Raw genomic sequence first — 27,097 nt, 5'->3', positions numbered from 1 at the left:
GGATGGGATGCATCCGAAGGGAGAGGTCCTGGATGATTGGAAAAGGGCAAACATGGTGCCTATATTTTTAGAAAGGGAAAAAGAAGGGTCCAGGGAACTACAGGCCAGTTGGCCTCACCTCAGTCCCTGGAAAAATCATGGAGCCAAGTCCTCAAGGAATCCATTTCTAAGCACTTGGAGGAAAAGGTGATTAGGAACAGTCAGCATAGGTTTATCAAGGGCAAGTCATGTCTGACCAACCTGATTGCATTCTATGATGAGATAACTGGCTCTCTGGTTGATGGGAGACCAGTGGATGTGGTATACCAGGGTTGGGCAAAATACATCCTATGGGCCAAATCTGGCCTGCCAGGCCATTTTATTTGACTTGCAGGGCCCCTAAAAATTTTAGAAAATGTAATATTTATCTGCCCCAGGCTGCTCGTCAAGATGACAGGAGGCAGGGGCAGTAGGACCCAGGGGAAGCCACAGCGGGACTCTGCAATAGCAAGGCCCGCCTGACCCTGCCACCCAGCTGGAAACCCCTATCTAGCAGAAGCTTTGGGCCTAGCTGTATTTTGCCTGCCCCTGATATAGACAAATTGGAGAGAGTCCAGCAAAGGGTAACAAAAATGGTTCAGGGGCTGGAGAACATGACTTGTGAGGAGAGGCTGAGGGAATTGGGTTTTAGTCTGGAGAAGAGAAGAATTCTGAGCATCTCTGTAAAAAGATTAATTTGACCTTCAGTGAAAGACTTTATATGGTTTCACTGTAATAAAACAGCTGGTCCATCATGATCGTTAGATGGGTTATAACTTGACTGTGTATAGGGAAGGGTGTTCGTGTGTTATGTGGGGAAGGATTACACAAGATCAGATGAACAACAGTGTGAATTCAAGTAAATTGGTTAAATTGAATTGAATTCCTGCTTGGATACTCTTGGTTAGAATTAATTCTAATTAAGGCTACTTTCTTAACATGCAAGTGAATTATTTGTCTCAGATTTATTGGTATATTCTCAGAGGTCTTTCCTGAACATCTCTTTGGCTTGATTTTTAACTAAAAAAAGAATATAGTATAGTTTGAGGTAGTCTTTTTGTTTGCTAAACCTGCCCATTTTAAAAAGGAAAGAATTGCCAGTTTGTCTCAGTGTCAACAAGGATTTATTTTGGCTTTGTTTATACTTCCAAATGGATTTTAAGTAGATCATCTTTAACATTTTTAAGTTCTATTATTAATTCTCACCTTTAGAATTCGATCATTTGCCTCTAAATATTTGTTATCACCCAATTTTTAATGTCCAAATCGGGGAAAAAAAAATTAAAAATATGAATTGTGCTGTTACATCATCAGTTAAAACTTATTCCCAAAAACCTGTATGTCAACACTTAGGCATATGTTAGCAACATATGATATAAAATATATGTGAAATGTGATTGTGACTCAATTTCTGGATTTATTTGATTGTTGAGAATAACATTGCATTAAATTTAAACAAAATTCATCATACCACCATTATAACTAGTGTTTAAAATTAGATTTAATGTGTTGTCTTTTAAAAAAGAGCTTCTCTAAGAACATGGAGCTACCAGCATCAGATTGTGTGGTTCTCTAATGTAGGTAGGAAACTGTACCAGATGAATCAGTAAAGAGCAGGAGTGTTGGGAAATTCAGCAATCTAAACTCACCAGTGTCTTGAGACTAGTGTTGATTTCATTATGTTCACAGGCAGTGGAAGCATGCTGTTGAGGCAAAGTGCATCTATGTTGTTCTTTTGGGTCTTGATTCTACTATGGCAGTGTAACTCCTTCAGGAGCTGATGTGTGGTCTTGCCCAGTAACACCACTGAAATTCTGTATGGTACGGAGAGCTCTATTCTTGGAGAAATTATTACTGATTGATCAAGCAGTACATTTCACATAGTTTATAAAACTTTCTTTGGAAGTGGGAAATTTCTGGCCTAGAGACATTAAGCTTCTGTAGTGTTCTAGTCAATGCAGGAGAATAAAACAGCCAATCTCTTTGCTGAGCTGGTGGTCCAGTCTCTTCCTCTGGAGTTCAGTTATGCTTTGCACTCTAGACAAGGGTAGCATGTTCCTCTCAACCTGTTCTTAGAAGTACAATCTTGCTGTTTCTAAATATAATCCTAAATTTGAGTGTAGCCCAAGTCCATTTAAAAGGGTATAACTCTGACTAAAGTTGTTTTCTCTGTACAACTTGGAGTTGTGTGTTTTTGTTTGTATGGTGTTTTTTTTTTTATTATTTAGTCTTAGAATGGCTTGTGGGTCAATAGCACATCACTAATTCTGAAATTCTTTAAGTAGTGCTGGGTGCACCTACACAAGATGCTACGTCGCTGTAGCAATGAGCTACAATGATTGTAGCATCGGCGGGCATGAGCTGTGACAGCAGTACTGTGCAGTAGTGTCAGAAATGACCCATGTAGCACTGGGACTGCGCAGTAACAGCAAGTACTAAATGACTGCACAGGTAACAACTGCGAAGTCTAGCCCACATGTAGACATGCCCACTGAGTCTTATTTCCTGGAAGATCATATGCTATCAGCACTACTTTCAAGTTTCCTTTTTGGCTCAGCTCTGTAACCTTCTGTCTTGTAGGTATTTCATGCATGGGGTTTGCAAGGAAGGGAACAACTGCCGTTACTCCCATGACCTCTCTACTAGTCAGTCTGCCATGGTGTGCAGGTATTATCAGCGAGGATGCTGTGCTTATGGCGATCGTTGCAGGTAAGGAAATGCTGTTGAGTCTTGTCTGTATTGAAAGAGGGAATTCTATCCTTAGGTTTCTTTACAGAAAACTCTGGGGAAGTCGGTGTAAATCTGAACAAATCAAGACTTGACTAATATTTTCCTGTTGCATTCCAATTTCTAGCTTTTGTAGTAAGGACATGTCCTTTACAGCTCCTCTTTTTCAGTTCATGGTGATGTTGCACATTTTGTTGACATCGCTGCAGGGATAAAGAAATGAAGGTGAAGCTAAGGGAAAGGAGATCATAGTTCATACTAAAATGGCCTTTATACTTGACATATGGAGTGTGCTGTATTTACCTGAATTTAAGACAAACCCGTCTCCTCTCCCCGCCCACCCTCCCCCCAATAATTACATTCTGGATGTGAAACATTTATAAATTTGTTGTAATTTTTCATGTCCAGAATCTAATTATTGGGAAGTAATCTTAAATTTGTCCCTCCTGCTACATTAAGGAAAGCAGAATAGGGGGCATGGGCAGGGGGGGAAGCAGAGGTGGGGGACAGGCAGGCAGGGGGTGGGGGGGAAGGAAGGGATAAGGAGGAAGGCAGAGGGAAAGCAGTGCCTTCTCCGTCTCACCTGCTGGCCCTAAACAGGCTTGAAGGAGGAATTTGCATGCTGCAAAGCCATGCTCCCTGCATAGCTGCTCTGCAGCATGGGGCAGGAATAGCTCTGGAGCTCCAACTAGGAGCTGTGAGGAGCTGCTCTTCATGGAGCCACCTGGTTAGAGACTAGGGAAGCAGTGTGAAGACTCCTTTCTTCCTGCCAGCAAGGGGAGCTTGGCAGGGAGCAGATGCTGGAAACAAAAATCTGCAAGCCACTGATGCTGGGCTCTATGCATAGCTGTTTCTCCCAGCTCTCAGCTGTGATACTCCATTCTAAGACTAGACTTTTTCCTCATGATGAGTGGGGAGAAAAACCTCCTCTTGAAATTAAAAATCTTCTTAGGCACTTTATTATATTTACTCAAACTTTTGAAATAATTTGCAATTGATAAATAGTTCAGCATTGATAGTTTTAACATCTGTCCCTTTCAGGAATTTAATATCTTGATTGTACTCGTTGGTGTTGAAAAGTGACTATTATATTTGTAAGTTCCTTTCCGGGGATAAATAACTGAAATGTTGTTATAAGGGTTCTGAAATAATTCCTGCATAAGTAAGTGCTGATTTGTGAGCTCAGCCAACAGATGCAAATGATTTGAAATTCTCCCAATGTGGAAAACTTTTCCACAAGGCTAAAATCATGCCGGGCTTTTATTGCTAAAAAGGTCAGAGCTGAATAAACCTTTTAAAACTACTTGTTGATGTTCCTGACTTGACTCCCAACTCATTTTATGTTATGATCAAATACCTTTGTAATAATTTCATGCAGTAGTGCACTTCACAAATATTTATGTTGAAATAAAACCTAGTAGGAGATCTAATCTTTCTTGTGCATAGTGAAAATGCTCAACTAAGACTATACGTCTAGGTCAGTCTCTATGCAGCCACTTGTATATGTTTGCCATTACTATTTTTTGTCAGGATGGTGTAGATATTCATGGATATCAAGGCTTAAGCTTCCCAAATGAAAAAAGACTCATCAAAATGCACAGTTTAAATTCCTGTTGGGAACATCACTAGGGTTTACACAGAAATAGGACAACTTCTCTAGTCAGTAATTCTCCACCTTTTACTTGTTACCAATTTTTCTGGCACAAGAAAGTTGAATCAGTTATATTGATTTCAGCAATTGAATCATTTCTATTAACTCTTCCTAACAAGGTAAGAGTCTTTGACAAATATCTGAGATACCAACAGGAACATAAATCGGTAGTTTATAAATGAGACCTGCCTAATCTGAAACTGGTCAGGACTTGGACCTTTTAAGGAAAGAATACTTTCAGATTGTTTGTGGGTAGGGATTAAAGTTTCTCTCTTCGGTAAACAGTTGACACCCTTTGTAAATCAAGGAAGTTGGGTGTCTAATTTGTAATGTTAAATATAGTCAGAAGGATATCTGAAAGATGAAAAATGTTGAAATTCTGAGGCTGTAGGAAGTATTAAATGATGACTTACTTGTATCCATTGACAGGACAGCTTTTTGATGCATGTGAAAAGTCCCATGACGGGTTTAGGTATAGGAAGGGCACACAGACCAATATTTGCTGTGGGTTACTTTATCTCCTACAAAATCATTAAGGGATTTTTAAGGCTTTTACCATAGTGGTATTTATTCATCTTGGTCATTCCTTCTCCCTGTGCTTGCAGATCAGTCCTTTGTACAAAACTATATTGTATAGTTGGTTTCTCTAAGTTCATATGGTGCATTTTAATGTGTTAGATATGAACATACCAAGCCACTGAAACGGGAAGAAGTGACGACTGTGACTCCAGCTGCAAAAACTTATCCTTCAGCATCCTCAGACCTCACATCACTCCCTGAAATACTCGAAGCAAGCACTGGTGAGACAGAAATTGAAAATACAAACCTGGCAGCTGCAGGAGTAGGTGCTGAAGACTGGGTAAATGCTGTAGAGTTTGTCCCTGGGCAGCCATACTGTGGACGTGGTAAGCTGATCATGGCATAACGGTAAATTTCTGTCAGGGGTTCACAAATTTACTTGTAGTGCAAAGTGCTTGTTCAGTGTTTTGTTGTCTTGATACAAAATGCTTTTGTTTCTCTTTCGAGTGGAATCACTGGTTCCCCTCTAGTCTTGTACTGGCTCGGATATTCTTTCATGGGCAGCAGAACCATTCTACCTCAGCTTTTTGGACCACAGAATACTTCTCTGAGACCAGCCTAAACCATGGCTCTCAGCCATGGAAAATGCCAGCTGTTTGTTTTCACTTGTTTTTTGACCACAGAAAAATAGAGCAATTTTTCTGATGCAAAAAATTCAGAAAAACTATGACAGAACAGAATGCTTTTGACACCGTGGATCTCTCTTTGAAATCTCTTGTTTATCTTGTGAATCATATGTGTACATGTAACAACACACCACACAAAAGATCGTAAGGTACCCCAGGGTGCTGCAGCACCCTGGTTGAAAATCTCTGGTGTAAACACTGTGTAATGAAAGATCCTCCAATCTTGGTTTCTGCATTGGTCTGAGCACGTTGCTGAATCTCCTGAAGAATACTTCCTTTTAGAGTGCAACAAGTTGTCTATAAACAAGAAAAAATCCAGCTAGGATCCAGAAAATATGGCCACACACAATTCCAAATAGCAAACTGAAGCCAAAATGGTCATTTTCATTGCATCCTGACAAGGGGTAATGCTCTGAAGTTAAGTCTTACAGTTCTGAGAGAGAGATTTTTGTGGGTTTTTTCAGCATCCTGGGTGTCATCACATCTGTGTACTGAGCCGATAGTTCTTGCTTTTCCTTGAGTGAAGAATGAAAGGCGCTGTCTTACTAGTAAAGGACTGTCCCTCAAGTTTTACTGGATAATCATTTGGCTATGTGGCAGGGGGCCCTATGTCTTCAGAAGCTTGAAAATCTGCCTGACTTCCTTTCTGGTGCTTAATACATGCCATAACAGTGAAGTGGTCTCTTTTTTTCACTGGGGCAAAGGAACCCTCTGGCTAAAAAATCACGTGTATATAGAATCAATTAAGTACTGGATCTGAGTCTTTGAATTTCCAATACTTGTTCCCACCTCTTAGATCAGATCTGTTTGGTGTTTCTTTGGTGTTTGAAAGCTTAGGAAGGCATCTTTCCTAATACCTGTAACCTTATTGGCTTTATTGAGGCTATGTTGTTTTTTTCTACTGGGTTTGGCTTACAGAGATCAGTCACTGGAGCAGTGTATTCTCCTGACTGCCTCCCAAAGTCTCTTGTCATTTTGGAGTTTTTCAGAGACTTTTCTATTTATAGATGGGCTCATCAGTTACTGTGTTCTCTGCAGTCCCAGCTGTCCTAGATCAGGTAGGGATTTCTCCTGAATACATCTAAAAATGGCCCCTTGTAGATGTACGGGAAAAGAAACAGACACAAAGGATCTTCCCTTGTCTTTGAAGGAATAAATTGAACCAAGTCCTATGAGAATATTGTATTTTAATACATTTCTGATAACAATGCAGCTCTAATTAATGTCTTGGAGCAACTGAAGATACCTAGATGCATCTAGGCGCTGAGTTTTTTTTTTTTTGTTTTTTTTTAATATGGGTATTTTGGTAGCTGTGCCTTTTTAGAAATCTAGTTCTTGGAGTTGGGGAGAAATATTACTGAATTAGTGAGCCCTTTAAACTTCATAAGGAAGATATTGCTATAGCTAGTGTGCTGCTTTTCAGTAGCAAAAACCCACTGAGATTCTCAAGTAGTTGAGAGCCATAGAATCAGGTCTTTTCAAGTCTTTGTGATCCACTTCTCTGAACAATATTTCAGGACACTGATCCAGTTCTTTTAGTTCTTAATGTGGATTGCCGTTTATCAGACAGTTGAAATATTGTTTTGTACCTTTAGTCCAAGTGCCTACCCTTCATTAGTCAAGAGATGTAAGCTGTTACTTTTGTGTCAAGAGCTGCAAAATACAACCTTGCATGCAGCTAATGTTTCTGATATAATAGGCTGTTCTAACAGAAATAACCTTAAGTGTCTTGCTCTAAAGAGCTGTAGCCTACACAAGCAGCAGGCTAATGTCTGACTGTAAGGTTTTGTTGAGGTAAGGTTTCCAGAGCTCCAGGCTAGTTCTGGTAAGTATCCTTCATTTTACATGACTATGAATTGATTACAGTGGAGACACTATACCAGTTTGAATGGTGGTTAAACTAGTTTGTTTCCAACTGTTCTAAGGTTTGTTTTAGCTGGCATGGACTTGGCTAAATTATGTTTTAACTAGTTATAACAGAAGTGGAACAAGGTTCTTTAACTTGTTTCAGCAGGAGTGAATTAGAGGTAAGGTGATACTTGCTGAACAAAACCCTGCTTAAAAAAATAATTGAACCGTTATCAGAACTGGTGAACTTGTAGAGCACTGACTATATCCTAGTAAGTTTGTATCTTGCCTCTTACACTATATTGACAGCTTGGCCTTGGGTGGGCTAGAAGTTTGGAGGGCAGGGAAGGGTAGAGAGTTGAAATTTTGTTTGTGCTTGCTTCCTTGCTTGCGAAACAATTAAATTGGTTTAGGGCATGGCTGTCAAATTGGCTTTGGGCCCTGGGCCAAATTTGGATTGCAGAACTCCTTGCAGGCTGGATCCAGCCCAGGGCATGAGGAAGTGGTAGTGGTGGCAGCAGCTCTGGCTCTGACCTAGAGCATGTGGTGGCAGCAGCTCTGGCTCTGACCTAGGGCATGTGGTGGCAGCAGCTTGGCTCTGACCCCTTAGGGCATGTAGTGGCAGCTCCAACTCCTCTTTCCCCCTTGCCCCATGTGCCCTGTGCCAGAGCCAGAACTGCCCCTGCCATATGCCCCATGTTACAGCGACAGCACCAGCTTCAGCATTCGGTATGTGGCAGGGGCCCACAACCAGGGAAGTAGGGCTGCAGCAGTAACAATAGATGAAGAGGCTGGAGGGTGATTAGGGCTGTATCAGCCCTTGTTAACCCTCCTGCTGCTGTTCATCATTTCTGCTGGAGCATGAGAGCACCGGATTCTGTGGCAGGCCACGTCTCCCAACTTTTGGTGGTCTGCCTGTAGTCCAACAGGTTGGATAGAGTGACTCCATGGGCCAGATCCAGCTCATAGGCTGGATCCAACTTGCGGGCCATATGTTTGACACCCCTGGCTTAGTGTAAAATTTTTTTGGGGGGGTGATTTGTGTGATTTGAGACTTGCATTCTCTGGTTAAACTCTAGCTTGCTTACCTATGGTCTTTAAAGATTAAAATACCATTTTGGAGTCTGACTATTCCAGTTTAACACAGTTTCCTATCTTTTTAACTTTTGCCTCCAGCTGCCCCTTCCTGCACTGAAACACCCTTGCAGGGAATGGTGATTGAGGAGGAGTATGAGAAGCAGCAAGCAAATGTGGAGATGAAGAAGCAGCTGTGCCCCTACGCTGCAGTAGGAGAATGTCGTTACGGAGAAAACTGCGTGTATATCCATGGGGATGTATGTGACATGTGTGGGTTGCAGGTCTTGCATCCAGTTGATGCTGCACAGCGATCCCAACACATAAAGGTAAACACACAAATAATTTTTGTGTTGAGCAGTATCAAGAAGATACTTCCTAGCTTTGTGCAAATATTTGTCATTTCCTCCCTTTCATTAAAAGTTGATTGTATGCAAGTTGGTTAGTTTAATGAAGCTGATGTTGCAAACTTGACTTCTGGTCAAGGCTGTTTTAAAATAACTGTATAAAAAGGAGTGAACTTTGAAGAGTCTTGTATAATGGTACAGATAGTGAGCTAAGGAGAGAATTATGGAGAAGTGAACAAATTTGTGATTTTAAAGCAGGGCATGGACTTGCTACATGTAAGCTGCTATGTGGCTCCTGACCATAAGCATGCTCTTATCCTGTGGTGAGTGAAAACCTAGGAAGTACCCAGAGTTTAGCTTGCAGTTAGCACCAGGCCTTTCTAAACTTTTGCTTAGTAAGAGCATGTGTGTGGGCAATTACCACAGAGCAGTTCTATTTTTGGCTGGTGGAAAATGGGTTACTTTTCATACAGGTGTTCTTGTTTGCGTCTTATTTCAGTTTGGGTTTGTTGGTTCTATTTAGTTGAGTTGTTCCTGTGTGCAGCCAGATTTGTTATTGGGAAGGAACTTGAACTAACTTTTGCCTATAATTATATGAGAAACTTTTTGAGGACTGATCTCTTGCTCTTAATTCAGGCCCACATTTAAACACTAAAACAGACGAACCAAAAAGCAAGCTGAATTCCTAACTCTTAGCTGTTCATCTTGTCCCTTGCTATGTTTGTATTTGCATTTCTCTCTCTTTCAGTCTTGCATTGAAGCTCATGAGAAGGACATGGAGCTCTCCTTTGCCGTCCAGCGTAGTAAAGACATGGTGTGTGGGATTTGCATGGAGGTGGTGTATGAAAAAGCCAACCCCAGTGAGCGCCGTTTTGGGATCCTCTCCAACTGCAACCACACTTACTGTCTCAAATGTATCCGCAAGTGGAGGAGCGCTAAACAATTTGAGAGCAAGATTATAAAGTGAGGCACTTTTCCCATTTTGGTTGTGCTTTGTTACTTTGGAAAAATTTAATATCTTGTGATAACTTGGAACAAACTCCCCCTGCACACAAAGACTGCATTAAATGCATTCCTAACATTAACCTGGAACTTAAATCATTTTCTAGGGGTAATTTTTACTCTGACCTGGTTAACATTTATTAGGAGTAAACAGTCTGCTTATTTTGAACAAAAGCCATGTTCTGTCATTAGCAAGATGCTGCCCAATTTGTTACTATTGTAAAGATTTCAGGCACTCAGATTAGACTGAGATCAGATTAACCAGTTCTGATTCTGTTTCTTAACTTTTTGCTGCCCTACTTCATCATCTAGCTGACAAACCGTTTCCCCTTAAGAACCCAACCAGCCAAATACAAAAACGAACACAAACAAATAAATTTATTTAAATCTAAAGCAAAAGGAGTCTGTGTGAAATGTTTTTCCAAGTTCTTTTTTGAGACTTCCTGACCAGCTGCTGAGTTGAGCTTTTAAAGAAGAGGAAGAGTTTTAGGGTGTCGTCTTGTGCAAAAGAATGTAGATTGAAAAAGCCCATGCAGCCAGTGTCCAGGTACAATAACATACAGCTTTAAAGATTGGTACATGCCCTAGTTTGTTTGTAACAGGAGGGAGCGCCCTGTCATGTGGAATTTTGCAGCACGGTCTGTTCATTCCCCAGGTCCTGCCCAGAATGTCGGATCACGTCGAACTTTGTCATTCCAAGTGAGTACTGGGTGGAGGAGAAGGAAGAGAAGCAGAAACTCATTCAGAAATACAAGGAGGCAATGAGGTACGAGCACTGCAGCCTTTTCTCAAGTCAAGACTGCAGAGATAAGGGCACACCTGCAGAAGGGTGTTATCTAAAGCCCTCTCATACCTCCCTTCCAACCCCCTGCACATGAAATGTGTCCTTACCTATCCACCCACAGATGCATGCATCCACACAGTCACCCAGCTGTTCCTATCCACTTCTGACTTCACAGCCTTCCTTACCCACACAAAATACTATTCATACAGCCATAAGGTAGTACAGGCTTGTGCGCTCTGATCAGCCTCCTTATGAATGCATCTGCCCACACACCTATTGGGGTGTGTGTGTCTGTGTGTACATAATGTGATACATCACTGGTATGTGATGCGTTTGGCTGATTTTGAAGTGGCTTCGGTGACAAGTGGAATCTATTTAAAGAGACCCCCTTGGACTATAGGCAAATGCAGTACTGAATTCTGCTTGGGTCTACTTTGAGTAAGGGTTGCGATTATTTTCCTTTCCAGCAACAAGCCCTGCAGGTATTTTGATGAAGGCCGTGGGAGCTGCCCATTTGGAGGGAACTGTTTTTACAAACATGCATATCCTGATGGCCGCCGAGAGGAGCCACAGAGACCGAAAGTGGGAACATCAAGTAGATATCGGGTAAGCTTCAGTGTTTTTGGCCTTTCTAAAAGGGGTTGCATAGGAGGGAGGCATGGTCAATGGGCTGTCTGGGGAAAGGGAAGGAAAAAATTATCTCTGCAGACCTCTGGATTTACTTAAGTAGTAAACAATATAAATAATGGATTTGAGGAGGGGGCAGGTGGTTCAAAGACTGGAAATGATGGAGAGCAGTATATGGAAGTTGCTTAACATTTCCCAACTTGGCTTATGTTTTAGAGATTCAGAGAGGTTGGCGGGTAGCTGGAGTAGCAGTTTTTTGTAAAAACCAGTTCCATTGGGGAACCACTGTTGTCTTAAACAAGAAAGTTACTCGCATGTTATGCCTGGGGGGCTGGCCTAAGGCACATAAGCCCCTAAGGAGAGTACATACCTTCGAACACTGGGTCACACTAGGGCAATAACTGTGCTCTCTTTGCAGGCCCAGCGGAGGAATCGGTTCTGGGAGTTCATTGAGGAGAGGGAGAATAGCGACCCCTTTGAGAACGATGAGGATGAGGTTGTGACCTTTGAGCTCGGCGAGATGTTGCTCATGCTTTTGGCAGCTGGTGGTGACGATGAGCTGACAGACTCTGAGGACGAGTGGGACTTGTTTCATGATGAGCTAGAAGATTATTATGACTTGGATCTATAGCACCTGTCAGTGGAGTTTGGACTGTCTGCTCGGTTTCAGGCAGTAGCTATTTCCTGTGGTGTTGTGGCAGTGCCTGTGTTTCTCCTAGGCAGGCCTATCAATTCCAGGTGCTGTTGTAATAACTTTTACCCAGGGTCTGTCTCCTTCCCCTGCCCCAGGAGTGTTTGTTTTCTCTGTTTAAAACAAATAACAAGAAATAAATCTATAAAATGTTAGTTTTTGTAAAATGAATTTAACTGTCAAACAGTTAGCTTAGGTTTGTTGCTTCATCTGTGTACCCAAGAGGATTCACCCAGTTCCAGGGTTAAAGTGTTTACAGGACTTCCACACTCATCTTGAAGAGCCCAGATACAAAAATGAGCAGTGACCATGTAGTGGGGGATGTAAATTGGCCAGTGGCCTTTTTTTGCTATGGACTTTGAATCAATACTTCAGGCCAGACATATGTACTCTTTTTCTGGCTTCAGCTCTGTTCCAGCCCCCTCATGTACACGTCTTCATTTGTGGTTTTGGTCTCTTGTTTACTTGCACATTACTATTACTACTGTGTAACCAGAACCAGGTGCAAATGTTCCGGGTTTTTACTGTATTTAGCATGAAAGGAAAATGTCTTTGTACGTGAAAGGAGAACTTTCTATGTGTATATACAAATAAATGCAGAGTTGGATCTCGAAGGCTGAGAGACTCTGTGTTCAAAAAAAAAAAAAAAAAATGGAAAACAAAAACTACCTTTCATCCCCTTTTGGTGTATGAAGTGTTGCCTTCGATCGTATGTGAAAAGAGTTTAGTGGGCTTGGCCCAGTCTGCGGCTGTGATCTTATACCATTGGATTGATAGTTGGTGCTACCTTAATGCACCAGCTCTCTCTACTGCATATTATAAAGGTTGGCTGAAAGTAGAAATATGGCTAGCCAAAGAGGGATCTAAACGTACTCTTTTCCAGTAGAACACAAGCTGGGATCCTGTAGTTGCACTGTTTACTCTTAAAATAAATTAATAATAATTATTATTATTTTATGACACTGATAACTACACAAGCCATGAGCTTAACTAGGAAATAGCTGTGCTTCTTAGTTGGTTCAAGGCATGTGCGCCTCACATCACATTTGAGTTGTGCTGATTGCCTTGTAAAGCTGTTCAGCTTGTTGCAAGTTATTGCTTACAAAAAGAACTAGCAGCTATGCAATGTCAGGCTATATAATTCCACTGAGATGAGGTCATTTTGCCATCAAAGTCCCACTGCAACAATGCTAACCTTGCTGTTTCTGACTCATGGATGCCCTATAATCTGTTCTCCTACTGCTCGTTTCCTAGACTGCCTCTCCTTTCACTTTTTAAGGTGGGAATAAGTAATTGTTCCAAGGTCTCCAATGTATTGTTTTGCAGCTGCCTTTTTGTAAGAAGCACTTTTCCCAAATAAAAAAAAATTAAAGAAGTCTGTCTGTTCTTTATGCTCAAAGCCTCTAGACTTCAGCTTACATTTTATATACTCAATGCAAGCTAGTCTGATTTCTAACTGCTATAGTCGTGTCATAGGGTTAATGCAGAATTTCATTTTGGCTACAGCCTTATACCAAATAAATTCTATCATATAAAAATATTTTAAGAATAAGGACAGCTGAGCTCATCAAACTATCAAAGGATACATGGGCTTGGTGTTGAGAGAAAGGGGGGGGGGTGTCCATTCTTGAAAGTACATTCTGAGACATGGACTCAGTTCGGCTTCTTTCTGTATTTAATTGCATGATTTTGGTGCTTTTGGTGTCAGGGATTGGTAACTTCCTTATGTATTATTTGAACTATATGCTGTAGTCCAGATAGCACATTACTAGAGGTTGAATGCTTCCTGGTAAACTGTCTGCTGCTGTTTTATGGGCCTGTATATATTCTAAAGTACCATTCTCTTTGGGAATCAGATAAGAGATAATGATATTGTCATGGAAATATATTTGCATGTTGTGAAGGAAGGGAAAGTACGTACTCTTGAAACCAGATCCTAGACTATTGTGCATGCAAAAAAAGATCTTAGAAGTGACTAGCAGAATGCAACAAACCAAGTAGAAGGAAATAAAAGAAAGATTTGGAAGTTTGTAAAATAAAAATTAAAAGTATCAAGAGGAAAGGAAGCTGGAGGTTTGTGGGAAAGACCGAATAGGAGAAACAGGTATAGGTGTAGGGAGGATAACGGGAAGTTCAAGGAAATGAGGAACACTGTTTAGTGGAGAGAGTGAACCAAAGATGCAGGCTGATTTATTGTAGTCTTTACAGGAAGCTGGGTGCCAAAACATTTCTGAATACAAGCACAGCTGTGTTTTAAGTACCAAGAAAAGATTCTTTAGGGCTGAGATGGTGAGGTTGGATTGTGTGTGGAATAATGCTGCTTTTGTCTTCCCAAATCTTATGTATGTTTCTGTACATAATGGGAGGTACGAAAGTGTAGTTGGTTTGATTTAGTGTATAAACAATGTTGCTGCTGGCTCTGGACAAATTTACCTAGTACAGAATTCCAGACAGTACAACATAAACCTTTCTCTGACAAACTTTGCTTTATAAATTATGCTGTTTTTTAATGCAGGAAATTGCATCTGTGCCCTCTTACATTGTCTGCCCTCTACTTGAACATGGCTGTCTGTGGTCCTGACTATTAAGAGCTAGACTTCTTCCATAAATGGTCTTGAATTTAACTGTGACTTCTGTTATCAACAATGCAGTAGTCCTGCTCCTTTGAACACAAGATGCACACACATTTCCTGACTCTGTTTGATGGCTTTATTTCCTCCCTCCCCTCCCCCACTCCTCAGTAAAGACAATTTTACAGGGCTACTACTGTGGTACACATAAGAGCTTTTACTTTTTGGGGGGGGTTTAATTCTAAAAATGCAGGCTGATTTTTTTTTTTAGAAGAAATAGCTTTCTTTTAAAAAATGCCTTAAAATTGAAGGAATGTGAACATACAGATTTTGATGCTTGCTATGTATCTTCTGAGTCTTTAACATTTTTATTTTCCCTTTTTTTTTCATGGTACAAACATTGAAAGGCAATAAATTTTAAAATGGTAAAAACATAATTGGCAACAATTACCATATGGAATAAGATAATTATATTTTCCTAAAATTTAAAATCTAGAAAAGGAGAAAACTGATATTCATGGTGTGATAACCAGGATGAAAAAAGGATACATCATCTTTGCCTCGAGGCACAAAAACCCACCAATGAAAGCCTGGAAATAAGAGAACTTTCCCCACAGCAACATTTTTCCTGAAACTTGCTCAGGGTATAGCCTTTATTAATGTAATTGCAATTTACAATGGCTCACTTGGACTTAAGTATCTTGCTGTAGTGTAGTGTGTTCAAACTACCCATATCAATTGATGGGGACTTGTTTACATGGGTGCACATGGTATATCCAACTATTATCAGGTTAATACAACAGATGCGCATACCAATGTTTAATACAAGTCCTGGGAATAGGGCTGTATGCCAAGAGCAATGCAGAGTAGGACAATGTATTTGTTTTCGATGCGAGTTACTTATTCATTCTGAACTACTATAAGGCTGAGCTGCAACACTGTTTTTCCTAATGATAACTTTAGAATGGTGTCATCACCTGCATAAAGTCATGGGAATTGGGAAAGCCTGCTCTATGGCAGGAGATTTGCAACAGCATTGGCAGTAGCTGTGCCTGTTTTGCACATTGACATACACTGAATCATTAAAGCCCTCTACCCTCTCCAACAAACTGAACCTACATTCTGGGGCAGAGCCAGAGATTCTTTGTGTGTGTGTGTGTGTGTGTGTGTGTGTGTGTGTGTGTGTGTGTGTGTGTGTGTGTGTGTGTGTGTGTGTGTGTGTGTGTAAGGAGAGGGAGAGAAATAGCATCTTTTAAATTAAAAAAACAATGGTTTCCATTAAATACATAGAACTGATAATGCAGTCACAGCAGAGCCACTAGGTTTGACAGCCAGTCCATATTTCAGTGTATATTCAGTAATGGTTTGGTTTCGCACCTTAGACAAGGCCTATGCAAAGGTCTAAAGTGGTGTGTAGACTTAACCAAAACTGCCTTTAAAAACTTTGGATGTCAATAATTGCTATTGTAAAGTTTGCTGTAAGAAATGCTTGCTTCTATTATAAAATAAATAAAATCTATAAAATGTTTTGTGAAAGAAATGTAGTACCTTGATGAAACATGAGGTAAAAACATTAACAGTAGCTTAATCGCTTAAGATCCCATTGACTTTCAATGGGACTTGGGCTTCTAATACTAAAATCCATTTTGGAAATGAGACTTGTGCTCAAGTCCCTTTGGGCTAGATCTACAAGCCTTGGTCTTCCAATGTTGAAGTATTTGTAGCTGTGAGTTGGATGCTTGGATTCCCTTTGCAACACATGGAAAGAGTTGAATGGCCAAGAAAGGGATGCCTTGTGGTTTTTTAGCTACTCCTCAATCAGGGGGAGGAGGAATTCACTTTTGTGCTATTGTTGGGAGGCAGGGCTCCTGTTGCTGTTCCTGATGAGAACATTGGGTCACTTCAGTACTACTATACCCAGCTCAGTTTCCTCTAGCAGAATCATGACACTGATATGAAGGAGGCATGATATCAACTTAAACAGCCATTTGCGATTAGTTTTGCATGATTTTTAAAACATTTGAGCAACATTAGCTTCTTTTCACAGTGATAGTGCAGCCACAGTTGCTGAATGGGATATGGAAATGAGTAATACAAAGCTGTTTATGAAATGCCATTAATCTAACTCCTGCTATTTGCTCTGCATTTCCCTCTCAGAGCACATGAGGCAAGTTGTTTTGATTTGATTTTTTTTTTTTTTTTTTTAAGCTGCTACAGGACCCCATCCACATTCATTTCTTCTCTCTCTACTCCACTTCTCCAGCAATATCATCTGTACTTTTAACATGTTTTTGACCTTTCTATTAAAGCTGGCAGAAAACGGAAACAAGACTATATGCAAGACTATACTAATGGAGTCAGAACTCTGGGTAGAGGTGACATCTTTTATTACACCAACTATCCACCAAGGAGAAATTTTACAATATTTTCATTTTCCTATGCCTTGAAGGAAGGCGAGTGTGCCCAAAAGCTTGCAAATATATATTTTTTGCAAATATCTAGTTGGTCTAATAAAAGATGTCACTTCTATCCTGAGTTCTGATCCCATTAGCGTTGTCTTGTATTTAGTCTTGTTTCTGTTATCTACCAGCTCTCTAATGGAGAGGTCAGAAAGCATTGCTGGGGAAATGGAGTAAAGAGGGAAGAAATCAGTGTGGATGGTGTCAAGTAGCAGCTTTAAAAAATTCAAACAACTTGCCTCTTGTGTATTCTGAGGGGGAAATGCAGAGCAAACAGCAGGAGTTAGATTGCAGTGTTTTGACAAGCTGGTAGTTGATAACTGCCATCTTATATGCTCTTCAATTTAAGTATCCATTAAAGTTTCTAGCACTAACCTTACAGCTTTTTCTATGCTGGAGATTGAGCTAACCAATAATATTGCCTAGTGTAATGCTCCAAGAACAGGACTCTCATTAGCAATTGCTGCAGTCACAGGTGGCAAGGTTCACATCTTGCTCCCAGAACTAATCCCAGCACCATTATTATGCTCAAGGGCTTCTGGCAGATCTCAAAATGGAGTCAATCAGTAGCAGCTCATTTGCAACTATGGGAGAGGTCAAACTCAGTTTCTTTCTCAAACCAAAATGAAGATTAGGATGATTGGTTGAAGCACATTTCTTAGATAGGATTATCTGTCTGAGCTACGGAGAATTCCCCAGAGAAGTCCAGGAAAGGAGCGTGTGCTAAGTGAAGCACAGCTGCAGTCACCCCCTGATACCCAGAACAGTGCTCCAGAACTATTCCATCAATCTTACCATTCACTCTGGAGAAGAAAAAGCATCAGTAGCTCAGAGAAACCCAGCTGTACCAGATGCTTAATCAGCAAGGGGAAGACTGGTTTGGGGAAGGACTAGCAACCCCAGAGGCAGGCAAGGTAATGTGCTGATAAGTGCCGGTATATGCATTTAAGAGGAGCAAGGGATTTCAGATGCTGCACTTGCTTGTTAATTTTGAAGCCTCTGATGCAGCTCTCTCGTTAGCAGCAAGAGAAAGATTAGCTACTAACTTCTGTTAGCCAAGAATGCAACAATAACAGAATCCTGCTATCTGAGGATCCCAAATATGTGAATGTTTTTAATGGCATTTTTAGGAAGGGTAAATATGCTTTCAAGGAAGGGAAATGGTAACACCAAGCGAGTAGAATCGCTCATAAGCAGGGCAAGATTTGCCATGTAGGCTATGGACAAATTTGTAAAAACAGACACCATGTCTGTAGCCCTGTTTCCCCACAAATTTTATGCGTGGGGGGGGGGGAGAGGAGCGGGGATGTTTAAACATTTTAAAAGACATTCCTCCCCAAAAACCAAGACTTGTATTAGGCTATATGACCCTGCTTTCCAGCATGGGGAGATCCAAATACAGGAGTAACTGATTAAAAGATACTTTGACTAATTATGTCAATAATGTAAACTAGTTTAAAGGTAAATGGCAACAAATATGGGATGTAATTGTGCAATGGGTCTACTGCCCCAGGAGGGAGCATAAGTTACTTAGGCTAATGTTGAACTGGAGAGAGAAATTTAGGCTAAATGGCAGAGAGAAAGATGACAACTTTCAGTTCTTTTGCTTTCTGCTACAGACTGACATTCAGAACACTTCTGCCCCAGTTGGTTGCAGATAATTGTATTAACATCCATGCTTAACAAGTTAATCAAGAAGTCTGGCTGCAAGCAGCACTATTCAGCATTTTATGTTCATACTACATATCACAACTCTTTACTCAACACAGGGTATTAAGTCAACTTTTATTTTTCATGTTTAAGTAAGGTGCCTTTTTGTACAGGGATTCTGCCACATCTTTCCAAAACTGGAAAAAGAAACTCAAACCTTTGGCAAATTTCCAGCCTCACCAAGCTTCTAAGGTTTCTGTGTTTGTGATAAGAGATGTACTTCATTGTTGCCTAGTGGAACTTCTGGCTTGTAGTTCAGTGACAGCACAGTCAGAGCAGGACATAAGTATATAAGGACTGTTCATCTATTACTGACCTCCTGTTCTAGGAGGTACTCTCCTCTGGAAGAATGGGCACAAAAGCCCTTGGCTCCCTCTTAGCCAGCTCTGGAAATAAGGACTCCATTCTTAGAACTTCATGCAAGTTCAGGAAAACTCTACTAGCAGAAACCTCTTAAGTGAAAGGATAGAAATCTGTTCACTATTAATACCAAATGAACCCAACTCCCCTAACAGATCTCAGTGAACTTCTCCCAAAATAGTGAACAAATTATGTGTTTGGAGACTAAAGCAACAGGTACTTGGTGAAGCCCACTTTCCAAAGGTCACACAGCAGGAAACACTAGCTCTCAGTCACTGTAAGCAGAGCTTCATGATCCAAAAACTGTGACTGGTACCCAGCCTCTTACTGAAAAATGCAGCACTTAAGTAAATGTTCATCCCACAGGACAGCTTCACACTGCTATGTTCATGATCTTTTTTTAGACCAAAGTTATGATTAAATGGATAGAATAGTTCAGTAATCAGCTTTACAAAAACCTGAATACTTGTTTACAAAGTTCCAGGGCCAAGATCCTAAGCTACCACCTTCCCCCAGTGCAGCACTTTTAGATGTGCTGATTTTAATGAAAAGCCTTTCATTTCTAATAGGAAATGTATTTCAGAAAGTAAGTAACTTGAAGCTTCTCAACTCTCAGATGAATTCAGTCACTTAGTCCTCACCTGGGGTTTCTCTCTCTCGCTGAAAATAGTATTTCCATCACAGAAAACACCCTTAGTGTACTACTGAATAACAGCAGAGAGACCAAAGTGTAAGACTGATGGCAGCTCTTCTCGTTTTTCGACACTTGGGGAAAAAAAGATGAGGTATTCCTTAGATATGCAGTGCTATTTGAGCAATGGGAATGGAGTGTAGGCTGTTTAGTGAGGAAAGGGAAAGAAACACAAACAAAACCAGGTGGGCAGTGTCACTCCATCAGGATCACAAAGTTATGCAGCTGTAATGGAATGGATAACTAAACACTTACGGAGTAAGCCAACCACACTGACAAGGACAGATGCAACGGATGGTAGGGATTGCAAACTGAAGAGCTATTTATGAAGACTAGATAATTGCACCTACTGTACCCTAAAGGAAACAGTCGGCACAAGGTCCGAGTGCAGCTACCCTCTGGCATAGCCAGTACAGCAACTGTTTGAGGATTCAGTTCAAAGGCTATTCTATTCAAGAGGCTGTTGAACCCATTTAAGTTTTCATGGTTCTCTTCAAGGGGTCCATTGCTTGCAGCCTCTGAAGTCCTCAGCTCAAAGATTTGGTAAAGTGCCAACAACACATTTAACCATTAGAAAAGTAACACCCATATCCTGGAGAGAATTACAGGCCAACATGGTAAGGCAGCAGTGCATCAGAATGATTATTTAAGGCCAGACAGGAAGCTTTCATGGTTGAAAAAGCCTCAAGATAGCCACAACTTCCACATTTCTTACTACTGAGATGTTTCATCAACAAAGGCATGGGCTCTTCTCTGGACTCTGACTGGCAATCACTGGCCTGGAGTCCAGATAGATGCTGTTGGGAGGATTCTCCCCATGAAGCTGCAAGGTGTTCCTGGCTATCAGTTCCTTTGCCATCAATGTAAACACCTCCTCTATGTTCTGGGCCTCTTTAGCCGAGGTCTCCAATACAGCCAATAGCCCGTGCTTCTCAGCAAGTGTGCAGGCATCTTCAAACAGGACCTGGCGCTTATCCACAGCATCAGATTTGTTCCCTTTAAAGAAAAGCATGAAAACAATGGAATTCTTTATTCCCAGATAAGTTTTAAAGATATTTTTGCAAAGAAGAATTGTGTTTGAGGAATAGAATTATGCACAAAGTTATTGGAATGTTGAATATAAACCAAATCTCAAATTAAGTGCATCTAAAGCCTTTGGCACCAGTAAAGTAAAGGTTACCAATTTATTCTGTCAGTTGCTGATATCCTTTCTCCATCCAATGACTTGCAGGAAAACAAACAGTTCAGGAGCACCAGTGTGGAAAGAATCCACCTATCATTTTGTAATATACTAGAGGCTGTGCCAAGTTAGAGGAAGAGTCATATTAGAATTAGTGTATGTATGGAACTGGATTTTCTCTAATTAGCGTTATGGTCATGAAACCAACTATAAACAAATATTGCCAAGAAAACCTAGTGCACCACACAGAACTTGTTAGTATGACATCACCATTAATACTGAAGTCACAACGCTTAAGAACAAATGAGTCATATTTCTGCTACAAAATAAGACAACTTTGGCTTTGACAAATTCTGAGATATTGGTTGAGTCAGGTCTCTGCGGAAAACAGGACAGAGAGACTAATCTTTGGCCTCTACCACCCAAGACTCGGATATTAACTTATTAGCACCTGTAAGGTATTTAGACTAAAAAAAAAAAAAAAAGTCAGATAAAATCAACTTATCCTAGTTGTTAGGCATTAAGATATTAATATCTGGTGCAAAAATTAGAATGTACCTCTAGTTAACAGCAATGCTATAAAATAAAGTTCTTTCCCTGCCTTATTGCTCTGACCAGAAAGCATTATTTTGCTAGTGATAAGTTTTAACATCCTTGAGCAATTTGGAGCGAGCTTTTCAGCAGATTCCAGTCTTGTGTTGTTGAAAGGCAGTCTTTTTTTTTTTTTTTTTTTTTACTGGGACTGGGTTTCTGGTCTGTCTGGGTTACCCTTGCTGTGTTGCTTACTTGGGGTTGCCAAATCAGCACTTGTGAGGAGTCTGCTGTATATCATTCCCAGAACATGGCTAAGGTAAGTCCACTTTTCCCTCTTTACGACTACACAGGCATAAAAGTCTGAATGTGTTGTTCTTCTTGCTTTTTCAGAGGAGTAATATGATGAACAACTTACTTACTCCATAAATAGGAACAGACTATTTTGAAGCATGCACAAGCAGAGGTCTATACCTCAACACCTACCATGCTTGGAGCCCAGGCTTGCTCAGTCCCAGGAATAGTTTGGGCTGGCATTCTCCTGTTCTCATCCATGCTGCACTCAGCACAGTGCTGGGATCAGGATAGGTAGAAGCAGAAGGTAAAGATGAAGCAAGGAGGCTCATAAATCAAAAAATAACTCAAAGAGCAAAGTTAGATTCGTACCAATTAACATGATGACCAAGTTAGCAGCTCCATATTTTTCAATTTCATGAATCCAGTGGGGAATCGATTCAAATGTAGACCTCCTGGTAAGGTCATAGGCCAAGATTGCACCATGGGCACTGCGATAATAACTCTGGGTTATTGTCCGGAAGCGCTCCTGGCCTGCTGTATCCCACACCTGAATCTGCAGAAAGAAAGAACAGAAGTGGTAAAGCCCCATGAAGTACCATTCAATAGACATCAGTGAGATTTTCATGAGAAAGATATGCTGCTTAATACTAGTAGGCCCTGTCCCCTGCAGCTACAATCATGTTACTTAATTTAGTTAACACCCCCCCCCCCCCAAAAAAAAAAAAATAATCACATTGTTGCTGCCTTGCAGCAAGCTTTGCTATCTATGCATGTGCCTATAACCAAGTTTGTATTGACAAGGGCAAAAAAAGGGCTCCATCATATCACAACAAGGCTTAGACATCATCCCAAATCAATACAGATATAAACTGGTCAGCAAACCAGAGCTGAACTGTTAAAGTTTTAGGTGAGCAAAGGAGGAAAAAGAGAGAGAAAGAGTACCTTGGAGCACAGAGATGGTTGGGCAGGGAGAAGGGAAATATGAAACAACCTGTAACTAAGCGCACAGTTCCACCACAGGATGACCCTGAAGCAACTGCCAGGGAAGCTTTTCTGTGGGTCCCTAGGTTTTCCTGAGGGCTGAATGCTCAACTGGCTCCAGGAAGAGCAGAGACCTGGGAAGGAGGGGCAGAGAGAGGCCCCCTGCAAGTCTCTGCTGCAGGACTCGTCACTAGCTTCTTCTCTGCAGTGAAAGGGGCAGGGGGAGGGGAAAGCAGGAGCTCCCCCATCTCCAAGCTAGGCATTGAATCCCAAATCGCTGCATAACATTGCAGAGCTGGGGGGCCTCAGGGGTCTGCCAAAGCCCTCTGGGGAGGGGAGGGGAGGGCAGCAGGGCCGGGCTGCCCTGCACCTGCGGCCTCACAGCCAGGCTGCATCCCAGCACCTCCAGCTTCACTGGCACAGGAGAAACCAGCATCACCAGGCCTTAAATATGAAATCATGTCGGAAGCTCAAAATTAGTCACATTTACTGAAGAAAAGATGCAAATAAGTCCTTTTTTCCATCATACTGCTCGCTGCAAGTCGCCAGCGAGCAAGTGAGATGTGGGCCATCAGAGTCACATCTCTTTTTCTGGAGGTGTCACAAGGAAGAGCTGGCAGCAAACCCAGGAGTCAGCGAAGACCCCCGACAGAGATTTGGGGTTCACCCCCGCTGCATCCACGTGCTGCCTCGAAAAGCATCGACACTTTGAGCCCTTTTCCTATCCCTGGTCCCACAGGGACCGAGGCCACGGTACACACGCGACAGCCACCATGCCCTGGGAGCGGGGCTGACCTTGACCTTCTTGCCGTCCAGCAGCAGCGAGCGCACGGAGAAGTCGACGCCGATGGTGTTGTGGTGGCGCTCGCGGAAGTGGCCGCTGTGGAAGCGGTGCACCACGCACGTCTTGCCCACGTCCGAGTCCCCGAGCAGGATGATCTTGAACAGGTAGTCGCACGCCTCGTCCGGCACCAGCCCCGGCATCGCCCCGCACACCCGCCTACCAGGGGCGGCCCGCCCGTTTAACCACCCCCGCAAGGCGGCGGCGACGGCGGCTCGGTAAAGGGAGGGGGAGGGGAAGGCCCCGCGCACCTGCCGCCGGCTCCGCCTCTCACCTGCCGGGCCTGGTCGAGGCTGCGCACCGCCCCCTCCGCGCTCGGGGGCTGCTGGGAAACGTAGTCGGGCGCCGCAGGAAGGGGCGGGGGAGGACCGCGCGCGGCGGGGCGGGGACTACGACTCCCAGCGGGCGCCGGGGCGGAAGGGAGGAGGGGTGGATCACGTGACTTCCCGCGAGCCCAGTCGGGGCGTGGGGCGGGCGGCAGGTGAGTGGTGCCGACGTGGAGCTCGCGGAGTTGCGCCGGGGTGCAGGTGGGGTTGGAAACGGCGTTTGATGTGCGAGGAGGTGCTGGTTTGCCTGGGCCGTTCCCTAGAAGCCCCCGATGGGGGGCGGGAGGGCTGCGGGCGGTTGGGGAGCGCGGGTGACGTAGGTGGGCTCCATCGGTCGCGTGACGCAGGGAGGGGGGAGGGGTCTTTTCCCGCCGCCCGCTGGGGGCTGCCACGCACGCAGGGCCCCGCCATGGGGCAGCCCCGGGGGATAGGCGGGCGTCGGGCCACGCTCACTGTCTGGCCCAGGCCGTGGGGCTGGGGTTACCCCTTCGTAGGGTTGCTAGCTCTGACTGAAGCTATTCGGGGAGATTTCCCCCCCCCCCCGATGACGTAATGTCATTAATTGTACTGTTCAAGCCCTTCACTATATCCATCTCCCGGACTGCTTTTAGTCCTCACTGGGAAATCAGTGCCTTTTCTGGTAGACTCCTGGCTGGTCCAGGAGGGTTGGCAACCCTACCCCACCAGGGGGTGCTCGCACTGCTGCCCTCCACCGAGAAGCCCAGGTTCAGGCACTGCCACTGAAATCCTGCTTTGTTTTGGCCTCTTTAGGGCTTCCTTCATTTGTTCATTTTTAGATGTATTTGACCATGTTTTCATGCCAGAAGAGTAGTGGCTACTGAGTAAAAACGCAACGATGTTCAAATGATGCCTGTTCCCTGGATAGCATAAATTAACTGCACTAGGAAGCTGTAGAAAGCCGGGTCAGACATCATTGCCAATCCTAACTCGAGCTACTGTCTTTAACTTGTTCCAGAAGCTGATCTGAGAAGTGGCTCCCTGCTCCCCGCAGCTGAAGGCTCTGTGGCCTCTGCCCCTCACATAGACCTGCCAGTTCCCATTTCTGGCCTCTTCTCTATCCCATAAAAAAGAAAAAAAAGAGAGCGTGCAACCATTACTGGTGCCTCTGCAGGTCACCTTCAAGAAAGGCAGCTGACATGAACAGGCTGGAGGGAAGGTTAGCTTAGTTTTTGCAGTGATAGGTGCTATATAAATACCTCCCAGACCTTGCGGTAAACACCGGTTAGGTTTTAAAAAGGGGTTGGAGAAATGTGACCGGTGAGATGTTATGTTTGTGTTTGCTAAAGTTCTAGAAGTCAAGTGTATGCTTTGTGGGATAAATTCCTCACAGCAGGAGGGACCTTGTCTCTTCCGAGTTGCCCAACAGGCAGGATATGTTTTAAGATGGCTTGCTTTCCTTTAAAGACTTGTTCTTGGTGGCAGTTGGCACCAGGAATTTAGAAAAGCAAGTGGGAAACTGGATGGCAAGGTGTTCTCCAAACTGAACTTGAGGCAATGTATTGTCTTCTTGTAGACTTGTTGAATGAGTAAAGCACGGTAAGGATGTCTGCAAACACAAAGAGAGGATTTCTGTGTTTCTTGACTGATAAACTATGCGAATGCAGAATGTTTGGGTCTAGATTAGGGGCAGACAATTATTTGGGCTGGAGGGCCATTCAGAGAGTTTTGGTTAGCTGTTGGAGCGGTGGGGGTGCTGACCCAGTGCAACGGAGTGGGGGGCATAGCTGCAATCTGCTCCCTGCATGCCTCTTCCTGTGGAACTGGCACCGATCGCAAGGATGTGCAGGAAGCAGATTGTGGCTCTACCCTGGGCCCTGACCGTGCACTGTCACCATCTCATAATCCCAGCCCAGGCTGCCAGTCCCCCTCCTCGGACACTGCTCTCTGCCCACCCATCTGGTCCAGCGTGCCCTGCCTGTGGGGGTCCTGGGCTGGTCTCTGTGGAGACCCTGTGCACCCGCTCCACTTGGTGGTGGGTGCTTGGGCAGCAGGGCTGGGTGCAGCCGTTTCAGCGACACTGGCAGTGGCAACCAGAAAGAGCCGCTGCCACCAGAGCTTCTGGGAAAGAGTCTGGGTGCTGTCCCACGCCAGCCCCATTGTGTGCCCCAGGTGGTGGGACCAGCTGCGTATGCCATGGCTTAGGCTGTTCTCCATGCCTGGGCCAAGGGACCTGCCACGGGCTTAATAAAATCCCTTGGCAGACTGGATCCAGCTGGCGGGCTGTATTTTGCCCACCCCTGGCAGGCTGTTTTAAAATGCAGCTCACACTGCATGGTTCTCTCATTTGACTTGAGTGGTCAGTGTGGAAATTATCACAGCATAAGTTTATTTCCCCACCACCCAATCCTGTCTCAACAGTGTGTGCGTGTTGCAATGTATTTGCCCTTCTAACTTTCATAAAATGAGCTTGCAAAAAAAAAAAAAAGCTGTCCCAAAAATGACTTTGTTACTGAGCTACTGCTATTGACAATGACGTTATCGAGCAGAAACTGATGATGTAACATTCAGTAGGCTCCAGGGTATCCCAGGATATAAACCATCCACTCATTTTCTTTCATAGGTAGCAGTAATTTTAGCACAAGTATTTTTCTTTGAGTACCCACTTTGAAGATGAGAATAGATTAATTTTATGTAAAATTGGCAGGAACCTCTCGAGTCTATTCCATTCCACTTAATTTCTAGCAAGGACTGTACTGTTCCTTTGCAGTTTTTCTGATCTAGATTAGAAGCTTTAAATAAAAGTTTCTACTCTGTGACTTGAACTTCTTGTTCTTATAGGTATTTGGCGTCAGTGCTCTACATATGGGGACACTGAAAGGCAAAGAAATGGTTCACCTGGTATTGTACAGGGACATGACCTAGGGTTTTCTGACAGTCGGTCTTGAACCAAGTTGAGGTGCTTGGCTACTAGCACCTTGGCTTTTAAATTGGTGGTTCTCAACCTTTTTGAGGCTTGAGGCACCCCTTAGAAAAGGCCAGCTCTTAGTTTTCACTCTTTTTGACAACACAAAAAATGGTCTAATATGTTTCTATAGTAAAGAACTCAGACCACAGTTATGGATTTCTGTTTTAATCTCTGGGTTTATCTTGTGAATCATGTTTGCAAACCTAACAATGCTAACATTGTATGGCACCCTGCATCACCCTTGAAAGAAC

General features: G+C 42.9%; 3 protein-coding genes across 6 annotated transcripts in view; 2 read left to right on the top strand and 1 right to left on the bottom strand.

The window, feature by feature from the left end:
• MKRN1 (makorin ring finger protein 1) overlaps nt 1–12,588 on the top strand; it is a 40,422-nt gene extending 27,834 nt beyond the window's left edge. Inside the window, exons 2-8 of one of the 2 annotated variants that reach the window (XM_006268209.4) lie at nt 2,599–2,727; nt 5,075–5,301; nt 8,626–8,852; nt 9,619–9,833; nt 10,528–10,638; nt 11,124–11,262; nt 11,702–12,588. In XM_006268209.4, coding sequence (XP_006268271.3) covers nt 2,599–2,727; nt 5,075–5,301; nt 8,626–8,852; nt 9,619–9,833; nt 10,528–10,638; nt 11,124–11,262; nt 11,702–11,914 — 1,261 coding nt within the window. In that variant the 3' untranslated portion in view covers nt 11,915–12,588. The remainder of the gene's footprint in view (nt 1–2,598; nt 2,728–5,074; nt 5,302–8,625; nt 8,853–9,618; nt 9,834–10,527; nt 10,639–11,123; nt 11,263–11,701) is intronic. The other variant, XM_014608673.3, reaches the window with a different exon arrangement.
• A 6,181-nt stretch (nt 12,589–18,769) lies between these two features.
• On the bottom strand, nt 18,770–23,836 carry RAB19 (RAB19, member RAS oncogene family). Its single transcript, XM_006268208.4, has 3 exons — nt 23,549–23,836; nt 22,142–22,325; nt 18,770–20,760 (listed from the first exon to the last, which is right to left on the bottom strand). Exons 1-3 carry the CDS (start codon nt 23,735–23,737, stop codon nt 20,495–20,497), a joined length of 639 nt encoding a protein of 212 aa, XP_006268270.1. The 5' UTR covers nt 23,738–23,836; the 3' UTR covers nt 18,770–20,494.
• A 196-nt stretch (nt 23,837–24,032) lies between these two features.
• The window catches only part of SLC37A3 (solute carrier family 37 member 3), a 34,843-nt gene continuing 31,778 nt past the window's right edge, over nt 24,033–27,097 (top strand). For 2 of the 3 annotated variants that reach the window (XR_009461758.1, XM_014608659.3), the window contains exon 1: nt 24,033–24,075. The gene's annotated coding sequence lies outside the window, so the exon portion shown is untranslated. Of the gene's footprint in view, nt 24,122–27,097 lie in introns of all 3 variants that reach the window. The other variant, XM_014608660.3, reaches the window with a different exon arrangement.

This window comes from Alligator mississippiensis, chromosome 4, assembly GCF_030867095.1.
Source record: "Alligator mississippiensis isolate rAllMis1 chromosome 4, rAllMis1, whole genome shotgun sequence".
NCBI lineage: Eukaryota > Metazoa > Chordata > Crocodylia > Alligatoridae > Alligator > Alligator mississippiensis.
This window is presented reverse-complemented; position numbering and strand designations above follow the sequence as displayed.